This window comes from Mizuhopecten yessoensis, unplaced genomic scaffold, assembly GCF_002113885.1.
Source record: "Mizuhopecten yessoensis strain PY_sf001 unplaced genomic scaffold, ASM211388v2 scaffold5503, whole genome shotgun sequence".
NCBI classification, from domain to species: domain Eukaryota; kingdom Metazoa; phylum Mollusca; class Bivalvia; order Pectinida; family Pectinidae; genus Mizuhopecten; species Mizuhopecten yessoensis.
In genome coordinates, this window is record NW_018406081.1 from 184119 (window position 1) to 196932 (window position 12814).

Sequence of the window (12814 nt, forward strand, 5' to 3'; positions counted from 1 at the left end):
CCCCCAACACTGACAAAAACTGTAACTGCATTGTATGCATTGGAAGTATAAGGATCCCCCAACACTGCCAAAAACTGTTACTGCATTGAATGCATTGGCAGTAAGGATCCCCCAACACTGCCAAAAACTATAACTGCATTGTATGCATTGGAAGTAAGGATCCCCCAACACTGACAAAAACTGTAACTGCATTGTATGCTTTGGAAGTGTCTTTTCCGGCATGATTATTGCATTGAAAAAGCTTTTCTGAGAAGAAAACCATACCTTGTGGGACTTCTATGAAATCAATGAAGATGGAAAAAATTACACTTAACAGAAAAAGTGTTTTGATTCTTGAAATTCAGCGAAANACTGCATTGTATGCTTCGGAAGTAAGGATCCCCCAACACTGCCAAAAACTATAACTGCAACTGTTTTGTGTTTTTCCTGCAGTCGGACAGGGATTTTGAGTTACCATCTGCTATAGAAACATAAAAACTAGTATTAAGTATTTCTAAACATTTTCTTCAGGTTGGTAATTATGAATTATGAAAATTCTATTTACACAACCAATATGATTTTCTATGTGGCGTTTCAATAACTAGTACCATATGTACACTGTCACTTTTATCATACAAATGACCAGTGAAGCGTATGCACACAAAGGTGTAAAATGTGTACCAGTTGATCACAAACTTGATGCCGATACAAATATGCTGCAATCGTATTTACAATAGTTCTTATATATGTAGTATTATGTACCGAAATGTACCGAGCCCCGTCATTTTGATTTGAAACTAGCCCACAGCGGCGTATCCAGATAGCTTCCTTTATCTGCCGCTTTGAACAGTGTTATCCCAGTCAATCACAGGATTTTTCTGTGTGGCATGGTCTATGATTGGCGATTTTTTTATCTGGGACTCTGTACTGCTGTACGAGTTGTCCACAAAATTGATGTCAATTAGGCTAATGTAAGCGTATGTACAATGGTTCATGTTGTTATGTATGTACCGAAATGACTTGATTCAGCTATGCTTTGTTTAATACTTGGTCATAGATGTGCGAGAGTATTTGAGTCCCCTCATCTCAATTTAGAACTGGTCCACAGGTACAAAAACAGAATAAAAGTAAGGAGAAGAAAAAGAAAAGGTAATTCAAGGATAAGAACAAAACCAAAGATCAGGTGGTCATCCCATATATAAAAGGTATATCCGAAACCATCCAGAGGATATATCGCGGTCATGATCATGGTATAGCAACAGCCATGAAGCCCCACAAGACGCTTTGTAATATCCTAGTACACCCTAGGTATAAAACACCTAAATAAAACGTTGCAGAATCCATATACAAAATAGGATGCAAAAATTGTATCGTATATAGGAGAGACTGGAAGGCGATTCGGGGTATGCCTTGGTGAACACTGGAAAGATATGGAAACCCAAGAAGGTAGGAAATTCACCAGATCAGAAAGGAAGCAGTCAGAGTCCCAGATCAATGAATCGGCAATCACAGACCATGCCACACAGAAAAACCATGTGATTGACTGGGATAACTCCAAAGTTTTGGACAGAGAGAGCAATCTGTTCAAAGCGGCAGATAAAGTCAGCCAACTGGATAGGCACAGTTGGCCAGTTCTAAATTGAGATGAGGGGGCTCATAGATTCTTGCATATCTATGAACAAGTATGAAACAAGGCGTAGTAAAATCGAATAATTTCTGTACATATATATCAACTAATTGTACATACGCTAACAGCTTAGCCGAATTGACAACAATTTGCGTGGACAACTCTTAATATTTCATCTTTGTGTATATATGCTTTACTGGTCATTTGTCTGATGAAGGTGACAGTACATACCTTACTAGTCATCAAAACGTCACATATAAACACTTTCTGGTTGTGCTTCATGAACCTTTTCACAATTCTTACTTTATAGCAGCCTGAAGAAAATGTTAAGAAAAATTCTCTTTGCAAAAATCATATTAGTTGTGTGTTTATGTAAATGGCATACTGCATGTAGCAAAGGTGAACCAAAACAGACACTCGTCTGCTGTTGCTTCATTTGAACTTGAAACTGAAATTCTGCACAGTGAATGATAAGCACTGTTCTGATTGGACAATACTAAAAGTGATATCTACTAATATGAAGATATAACATTTCATATGGCTCCACTGAAGTGAAGATAAACGTTTTTCTATAAATTATAATTTCTGATATGTCATTTGTGAAAATGCGATTAATGGAAATATTGCTGCTTAAATTATAAATTTGTCTGTTGATGAAATTTTCCTAGATAAAGTAAATGTAGTTTAAATGTCTGTCATATCTAATGTGCTTTAGAGTGGCTTATTCTAGCTACGTTACAGATTGGGCGATATAACAAATGTTGTGTATTTATTTATATATCATTTTTGAACAGACTGTCATTGGCCTGGAAACTGAACAGGATGAAAAGAAGACATTTTGCACTTCATTACGCCATGAATTGTTACATAGTTATGACAACTGCAAAAGTAGCCTAAATCCTTTGTACCCGACTCATATGACATGTACTGAGGTGAGTCATCTAGGTATTTACTACTGTCCAAACTGTATTGTATTATGTCTGAGACCACCGATGGTGAGTGAGATAAAAATTAGTCTCCTAGTCACTGGGTCTGTTTATATACAAAATCAATACTGTGTGGAACATTATAGTGGTGTTTTAAAAACTCTCATGACTTGTGTTCGCAAATGTATGTAAATTAATCAAACAGCAAAGATCACAAACATTTCATGAAGACGTTTATGGCAAATATTTCCCAGCATTGAATTTTTACACAGTAAATGTCCAGTTTTCCAAAAGAATCAATCACAATTGCCAGTTTACACTTGGGAAGCGCCATTTCCAACAAACTAAAAATGCATTTTTATAATCGAAAGGTGAACATTTCTGAGTACTTATGAATAAGTTTCCTTAAGTATATTTTCAGTAATGTATGGTAGAAAATATACTTAAGGAAACTTATTCATAATTTAAGTGCTCAGAAATGTTCAACCTTCGATTGTAAAAATCCATTTTTAGTCCCAATATTAGATTCACCTTTCACACTTAATTACTATGGATATTATGCTATTTACTTATTCCGTCTTTGCATATTGCAGAGTTATCTTCTCTTTGGAGCAGGTATTGATTGATCTCACAAACAAGTGACGTAACAATCAATACCTGCTCCCAAGAGAAGATAACTCTGCTATACGCAAAGACGGAATATTTGCTGTAATGAAAAGTTTACCCTCATTACAGAGGGCAAAAAAGGCAGATGTTAACCTGCAGTGAAAGTTCAAATTATTGAAATCTTGTTGATGGATGCATTTTAAATTTTCAGATACATTCTTATGACCTTTTTAGTTGCGACCAGGAGGAAGTTAAGAGGCTTGCTCCGGTATTTGATAAAAATGTTAGCAGGAAAGAGGTGAGTAACATATATTATGTCATCAAAAAGCAAAAACCATTGGACCATATATATATATAGAGAGAGAGAGAGAGAGAGAGAGAGTACTGATTGGCCTCTGATATGCTGAGACATTTTTATGCCCCCGCCAGAAAATAGGGGGGCGCATATAATGTTTAGTGTTGTCCATGTCCGTCCTGTCCCGTCTTGTCCCGTCCCGTCCATGAGCGGAGGGGGGGGGGGCATTTATGTCTTACAGACATTTTCTTGTTTACTTCTTTCAAACTGCTGGCATGCTAATGATAACCATTTTGATATTAATATGGAGGCATGGTAGTCTAGTGGTAGGAGGCTGGACATGTGACGGAAGGGTTGCGGGATCAAGTCATGTCACGGCACTGTGTTATATCTTTGAACGAGATATTTTACTCTGCTTGTTCTAGTTTACTCGTGCAGCTGTAAATGAGTACATGGTTGGGCAGTACTGAAATTGTTGAATGTAATTAGCTGTGAGCACCTACATGACAGAACCGGCTGTATGCTCCCCAGGGAGTTGAGAAAGGTATTGGCTGGTTACAAAGGCCCTATAACCACGGATAATTTGAGGACCTCTTTGAGACGACCTACTAGCTATAGGTTGTAATAAAGTGCAATATATAAGAACCTAAAATAATTATTAATATTAATAATCTGTTCATGGTTATAAGCAAGTGTTGTATAGCAGATCCTAAGTCAGAGATCCCCAGTTTCTTTGACCATGAGACAACTTCAACTAATTCTCAAATTCTGCCAGGTAAATTTTCGGCAAAATAGACCATATATTCCTGTCGTTGCAATAAAGAGTGGGGTTTTTTTGCAGTCATTAAGAGATGGCCACAAATGACTCAAACTAGTGGAAACATTATCAAGTTCTTATCTGGTTTTGATAACAAAAGAAATAAATGATCAGTACAGGCCCTTTATAACTGCTCATGAAAACTGTAAACTGGGACATTTTTGCCACAGTTGAACTCTCACCCTTTTTGCCCTTCCCAATGATAGTAAATTTATCATGACAGTTAGTTATAAGTTCACAATATACAATTTAATTAATACACTTACGGATCCCCATACCACTGTCAAAAACTGTAACTACTCGTTGGAAAAGTTCTGCTTATTTCTAGCAAGACTATAGCTTTGATAAATCAATTCTTAAAAGAAAACAATACCTTTCTGGCCTTTTATGAAAAATAATTAATGTGAAATAAAACCGAAAATAACCAACAATAGTGTTATGAGTGTAAAAGTTAAGGGGGACCAGACTGGAATTTGAACCCTGAACTTCAAGTTGTTATACTATTGACTCGGACAAAGCTACCTGGTCAATGGAAGTACAATGTATATCCAAGACGATATTACCGTATGTTACCGACAATAAACCCTCTCTCACAAATAAGCCCCCTCCCCACTTTGGTAAATGTTCTGGGAACAGGGTGGGTGCCTGCCATTAAGCCAAGGGCGTTTTGAATATAACCAATTGTTGGACTCCTATCTTTTTGCAGGTGAAAAATGTGAAGTCGTTTGGAGAGAAAAAACAAGAGTTAAAAAATTATTTACTTGGGTCTGTGTTGTTTCTTTAAAATCTGCATCAACAGGTAAATTTAGGTCATGTAACACCTTTCAAATTTTACAATACTGATAAAAACAACAAAGCAATTTTGAAATGACAATCGGTTAGGGGAGGTAACTGTGCATAGGAAAAACCACAGTGGTGGGACAAGGATCCTGAAAGGGTGAAATAAACACTTTGTCAACATGGAATATACCATCAAAGAAAAAAAAATGCCTTTGCGAAAGTTTCCAGGTATTCAGTGCATCGGTAAGCTTATTGCATAACACTGTTGTTGTTTTTTCAGCAAGCAAGAGCACGTATCCCAGAGGAACTCCACCAGGTATGAACACAAACCAGTTCCATTCATGGAATTCTCAACCTAATAACAGAAACTGTGAAAGGCTAACTACAAGTAATTCATGTTATGTCACAACATGTCAGGGCTAGTAATTAATTATATTGAATACCACTAGTCGTTTGAGGTAGTAGTTTCCAATTTTAACTAGTCCTTGGCAAATCCACTAAACCAATATTATTCAACATTATAAGTGATATCAAATTTGACTTGTCAAACGTTCTTATATTTTTTTTCTGACCCCTAGTCCAGCTGTAGATTTCACTTGTCTGACACTATCGGGCTACCCTTGTTGTATATCCCTGCATGTAATATGTTTTTTTCTTTTTGGGAATAAACTTCTTTATTACTAGATAAAAGGAATAACAAGCCCCACCAATGTAGATGGGAAAATGTGATATTATTCGAAAATAGGTGTTGACAGGGAGAATGGGTGTCACAGTGGATAGGACCCCAGCCTTTCATTTAGTTGGCCAGGGTTCGATTCCCTGATCTTACTCAACCTGAATTGCCTTCAACATTAAGACTGTTGGCCTGTTGCCATCCAAGCAAACAGGAGTGATCAATATAAGATAATAGAGCCTGTTTCAAAAGTCTTGTAAAGTACGTTATAGGTTTAATTTTTAAAGCTGAAATATTATTAAAAAAAAATAGTTAATTGAAATGTGCTATCAAGCAACTTGATAAAGATATTTACTGAAAATGTGTTGCTAACCAATTTAACATTTACCAAAATGTGTTATTGAATGATGTGATATTAACCGAAATGAGTTATAGAACAATGGTATATTTACTGAAATGAGGTATAAAATAATGGTATATTTACTGAAATGAAGTATAAAATAATGGTATATTTACTGGAATGTGGTATAAAATAATGGTATATTTACTGAAATCAGGTATAAAATAATGGTATATTTACTGAAATGAGTTATAAACAATGGTATATTTACTAAAATGTGGTATAGAACAATGGTATATTTACTGAAATGAGTTATAAAACAATGTATATTTACTGAAATGAGGTATAAAATACCGGGTAATGGTATATTTACTGAAATGAGGTATAAAATAATGGTATATTTATTGAAATGAGGTATAAAATAATGGTATATTTACTGGAATGTGGTATAAAACAATGGTATATTTACTGAAATGAGTTATAAACAATGGTATATTTACTAAAATGTGGTATAGAACAATGGTATATTTACTGAAATGAGTTATAAAACAATGTATATTTACTGAAATAAGGTATAAAATACTGGGTAATGGTATATTTACTGAAATCAGGTATAAAATAATGGTATATTTACTGAAATGAGTTATAAAACAATTGGTATATTTACTGAAATGAGTTATAAAACAATTGGTATATTTACTGAAATGAGTTATAAAACAATAGTATATTAACTGAAATGTGTTATTAAGCAATGTGACATTAACTAATTTTATATATATATATAAATAGGTGTTTTTAAGCATTGCAACATTGACTGTTCTAATCTTTCATTTATGTTTGAACAGAATTGTGTATGGCAGCTAACTTTGAAATCTTTGATGAAAAATTATGACTACTCTCGAGAGAAAAGCACAAAGTCATTGGAGATCGTTTGGAACAGGTGTTACAATAACCTGGAGCCTTTTGGAGAACGACAAAGACTTGGGCCAGTTGACAAAGAATAACAATTTTGTGAAGGCAAATATTATGGACTGATTTCCACACAACTTATTGACTTGTATTTTTTTCTGTGATTAATGATATCTAATGAATCGGTGTGCAGTTTGAGACAGTTTGAGAATTACCAAGCTGACTAATTTGTATAAAGATGTGCCACTCTGGAGGTCGAATTTTCGTTCTCTTTTGTTTTCTCTTGACACTAGATTGGTTTGATTTGGGGGGGGGGGTAATGATAATGATTTTCTCAGACTCAAGACGACACTAGATTGGTATGTTTATAAGCAGAGCGAAAATTAACAATCTTTAGCTGTAAAGATTTTCGCAGTCCATAACGCTTAAAATGCATTTCAACTAAAGCAACTGAATGACCTTCACCCACATTAAAGGTCACCGGGGTCAAGTGTTTTAAAATACCTTTTAACTTTTCCTAAATAACAATAAAGCCCAGAGTAATGGTATTTTGATAGTAACCTGCTCAAATGTGGCTGAAGCTTTCGAAAAAGAAAAAATCACACTGAAACCTGTGTTTAAAGATGTAAGTACTATTAACCATTGATTGGGCCAGTTCTGGTCTTGGAGGGGGTCTCCCCTGTATAATTTCAACTCCTCCATATAAGAGTGAGGGGCACTTAAAGGGTGAGGAGTGCTAATCATGATGAATATGTAGTATGTATTTTTATAGAAACTTATTTTTAATTCAATCTTTTTCGCCCTTACGCAGTAATGAATAGCTCAAAATCTTAAACAAATAATAAAAAAAATCAAAGAAACCATATATCTCTGGTTATCTAATTAATATGTGGAGGTCTGGTCTGAATGTTGACCTCTGAAACTGGCTAACACTTCAAATTGACCCTTGATCTCAACGTGATACATTGTTAACATAATTACAATGCTGATTTCCTAACATAACCCAATATCATGGTTCAGCATCATTACGAAAACAAATCTAAATTTTTAAAATGATTTAACGCGATTCATGGAATATGTCCAGAAAGCCAATGTTGTTATGACCTCATGAATGTTGAAAAAAAAAATCATACCTTAAGTAACAAAGGGTGGCTGCTGAACAAAGAGAAAACGAAGTAAGGCAAAAGACAAAAGGAATTCTACCTGTAGATGTGACGTCAGTACGACCCCTCGGAAGCGACTATGACTGAGCAAATTTGACATTATTGTTTCGAGTTCCTTTGAAGCAGTAGCAAGCAATGTTGCAGGATATTAAAAAGTGTATAGAGAATAAATCTATTCTTCATAACAAGGATGGTTATATGATAAGATAAGTTTATTTCCGTTTCAGGGCTTATACATAAGCCCTCTATACCAGACTCAAAAAAAGCATACAAAGTATTAATGTGCATATTATATAAATAATTTAACAATGATATGATTGCAGCTCTAAAATTTGAAAAACGTTCTTGGTTTTTCCAGTGGTTGTCTAGTGGGGGTATGCTCAGTACATGTGGAACAATTTCATCTAACGTATCCCCCCACTTTCACCGAAACGGGGGATATTAATATGGGTCTGTCTCCATCCGTCTGTCTGTCTGTCAAGCTTCGTTTGCAAATTCAACCGTATAGGTTTCGTTGCCATAGCAACCACACACAGGCTTCTGATTGGTCGCGATTTAGATATTTTGTTATTTTTATGAAAATTGGTATATAGGGGTCCGGTATTATGGGACTAAAAATTCAATCGCATACGTTCCATTACCATAGCAACTATACACGGGATCTGATTGGTTGCAATTTAGAAATTGCTCAATTTCACTCAAATTTTATATAAACATTAATTGTAGATGAAATATGGCAATGCAATCCTTTTCTGATGCATCTTTGCGACTATGGGGGCAGTTATGGTGACATCTGTAATGGTCCCCCATTACAATTAGTACTTGTTGCTGTAGATATTGTGAAGATATTTCAGCTAAACTCCTTATGCACATTCATGCTTAGTTTGCCAAACGATGTTATTTGTGCATATTTACGGATAATCAATGATCATTATGTCTCGACAGCACGATACTCGCATGTTTAAACATAACCTCAATAATGTTAACCTACAATATGTCCTGCAAACGGCGGATATAAATTCAACGAATTTGTTTGTTCATTTTTGAATTTGTTAACATTTTTTGCGCTAAAGTTACATATTCAGGTAGTTTATTCCATGTTGATGCCGATCTTATTGAAAAAGAGTTTTTCCTTAGCAAAGTTGAAGATCGTTTTGGAGTTTACTCGACTGGTGTGTCGTTTAGCTGCGTCTTCCCACAACACTACTGCATTGCAGCATTCCTGATCGTATACTCCATTAATAATTTATAGTTCGATCATGTCTCCTCTTACTCTTCTGAAGGCTAATGTTGGTAGCTGGAGTCTTTCCAGTCTCCAGTCTCTGGCTGTAGCTGAGGTTACTCATGTCTTGGAGGCTCTTGCTTAGAGTTCGATTCAACTAATTTTTAAACCCCTGCTGAGGCCGGAAATGACCCTTGACGCCCCTAGTCCTTTCGGACGGTATATCGTGGCTATATATGCCATCGCAAATAATTACCTTCGACCAATCAAAAGCCGTGTTTCATCTCAAATAGGTTAAATTCAGCATAACAGTTTAGTTACTCGTGTAAACATGTTTAGGTGAATCCAACGTGAATGTAACGCGTCTGTAATGGGGTAATGTAAACATGGAAAAAACAATGACAGATGACGTTTGTCTAACATTATGTACCATCAAACACGTGACTGCATACATGTTCATGAAAATAATTGTTGAACCGAAATAAAACATCAAAACAATTATTATGAAATGGTATATAATTCTTTAGTAAAACTCGGCCCTACCCGCTTAAAGAACAAATAACTAAGCAATTTTTCCTAGTTTCAAATTTAAATGCAGTATATTTTGATTCCCCGAAAGGAATACGAGGAATATTGACGTGCCATCGTTTTTAAACGATAATTCAATAAAAAAAAAATGAACATCCCTTACTTGTTCATAAGTTAAAACAAATACTGATTAACTATATTGTATGCTCGTCCTCTGCTGTCATTTACTAATAAAAGTAAAAGGCAAGATTTTTTTATGGCAAACCAATTTTTAAAAGTAATATTTAAGTCCATAATCATTATCGTTGACAGAATTCATCCGAAATAAAACGTTGAAATAGTGTCAGAAATCAAGAAATCACTCAATCAAATATTCAAGAAGGAAAACTTCCCAGGTCATGCAAGGAGTTTGACGGAACTATGATAAACACAAGTGGCTGTGAAAGTATACACAATAATCAATAGTTCAATTACATGTATTAGGACTGGTACTATTTTTATCTGTAGAATTATCGCAGACGACTCAAACATTTACAGTAAATCGTAAACAGTGAGTATACATATCATATATATCTTCACCAGTCTCAGACCTCATTTCAATCTGCAAATGGACGGCCACCTGATGTATGAAACTTGATGTTGATCAATGTAAACACCTCAAAATTGAACAGACAAGGGGCCATCAGCGGCAGCAGCAGAACACAACACCACGGGAAGGTCTGCTACACACTATTCAATTGGTAGACTGAGAAAAGGATATGGGGATCGTTATAGACTGCAAAGAATATTTCAAAACTCGCATATCGGTATCTAAAAACAATAACAACCTAGGCCTCGTCTTCAAAACGTTTACATTTTATGAACATACACATGTTTCTAACACTCTACAATATCTAGTCCGCCCACACGTAGAGTATGCTAGTACTGTTTGGTATCTATACTCGACAAAAGATAAAAACAAACATAATTGGAAAGTGTACAAATTAGGACAACTGTCTAGTCCCGAGACAAAAATACAAATTATATTCAGAGATACTAAGCTGTCTAGGATTGTCTACTTTAGAATTTAATTGACAACGAGACGACATGATACAAACATACACAATACTAGAAGGAATAGACAATGTAGATCACAGTAAAATGCGCCAAGAGACCCACGGATGGAGAACATCAGGGAATGACGGAACAGTTTTCGAAAGGAGGTATATACCAGTACGTTCCATCCCAGCCCGTCACGTTCTGATCTAGGTGTGGCATGTTTTTAACGTTCTGTCAAGTCTTTCTACGAATGAAACGTGGATGCCGGGCAGCTTTGGAGCACGTTTGTGTCCACGGTACAGAAAGAAGGCCTCTTAATCAATAGCAATCATTGTATTTGAGACTCGAATGAAGCTCCTCTTGGTTGGTTGGTTGACGGGTTTATCGCCTACAACCAACCAACCAAGGGGAGCTTCGTTCGAGTCTCAGATGCCAGGCCTGGCTTTTATATGTGGCTACTTATTAAGATGGTGAAAACCATGAACGATCGATTGGGGCGAATAGAAACACAAGATTGATCGTATAGATGCTGAATTAACTTCCCTAAATGCGAAGGTTATTACTATGGACCATAAAGTGAAGGAAATAGTACAGAAACACATTGACATAGAAAAAAGTACGGAAGCTATCGGGGAATAAAATGAACAGATGAAAAGAAAGGCTGAAAAAAACGTGACAACATTATCAAAAACACGGAGAACTCCAAGGTGTAATAATGGAAACCAGCGACATTTCAACAAACCAATGCATTATCCAAAATGAAATGATGAATTTACAAAAGGACCGTGTAGAAATCAAACTAGAGGTGGAAGACAAAAAGTGTAGAAACATGAAATACAACTTTATTCTAATGGGTTTAATTGAACAACGATACGAAGTAATCGGAGACAAAGTGCGTGACTCTTTTCAGCGTCAACTTGGAATCACGCGACATATGGAATTCGCGAACGTGTACCGATTCCAGAAATCCGTTCATGGTAAAGTCCGCCCAGTTGTTTTCCGCTTTTTGTATTACGAGGACGAATAAGAGGTAAATGATCGTGGTAATATGCTACGAGGTACCCGATTTGGCATCAACGAACAATTCCCGGATGCAGTGGAAGAACGTTAAAGTTATATCCGGTCATGAGGCACTACAAGCGTGCTGGTCACCGTGCCAAACTTGTGAGAGTTCGTCTGTACATTGATGGGGAACGTTACTTGGCAGGCAGTGACACGGATATTGTACAGAGGTCGGATACATAGTCCCATTTATGAACACGGTGTGAATATTGAACTCCATCATTGCCACATCACCACAATGCCAGCTGTAGCCTGCCCGTTCACAGACTGCGACTATGTCACGGATGACCTGGATGCCACTATCGTCGCGGCACTCATCACTGCTCACTCCGCTGTACACATACCCAAACGAGAACACGCTGCTAAAGTTGAGAAGGTTAAGGAACCCACGTTCAGTGCCGCAGGATCTAGCGAGGAGTGGGCATATATCCAATCTCGGACTATGTCAATGCCACGAAAGACACTGGACGCGATAAAGTAATCCAGCTACTAGAATGCTGTGAAGAGCCATTACGAAAAGACTTGACACGATCAGCCGGTGGTAGTCTCGCTGACAAAACCATGGATGAGATTTTAGCTGCAATTAAAAAGCTCGCGGTACGTGAGGAAAACACTATGGTTACAATAATGACGCTACACAATATGCGGCAGGATCGTGATGAAACTGTCCGGAGTTACGGTGCTAGACTTAAAGGACAGGCCGGTATATGCAAGTTTGTGATTAAGTGCCCCGGATGTACAGCCGACGTCAATTATACCGACGCTATGATGCGTGACGTACTTACCCGGGGAATTGCCGATCCGGAAATACAACTTGATCTGCTAGGACACAAAAATCAGGACATGAAT

General features: G+C 36.6%; 1 protein-coding gene across 1 annotated transcript in view; it reads left to right on the top strand.

Annotated features, from left to right (window-relative positions):
- LOC110450752 (mitochondrial inner membrane protease ATP23 homolog) overlaps window positions 1-7203 on the top strand; it is a 21416-nt gene extending 14213 nt beyond the window's left edge. Inside the window, exons 4-7 of the mRNA XM_021498435.1 lie at window positions 2401-2538; window positions 3350-3436; window positions 5311-5346; window positions 6889-7203. Of these exons, the coding sequence (XP_021354110.1) occupies window positions 2401-2538; window positions 3350-3436; window positions 5311-5346; window positions 6889-7047 (420 nt within the window). The 3' untranslated portion in view covers window positions 7048-7203. The remainder of the gene's footprint in view (window positions 1-2400; window positions 2539-3349; window positions 3437-5310; window positions 5347-6888) is intronic.
- Window positions 7204-12814: the final 5611 nt, after the last annotated feature.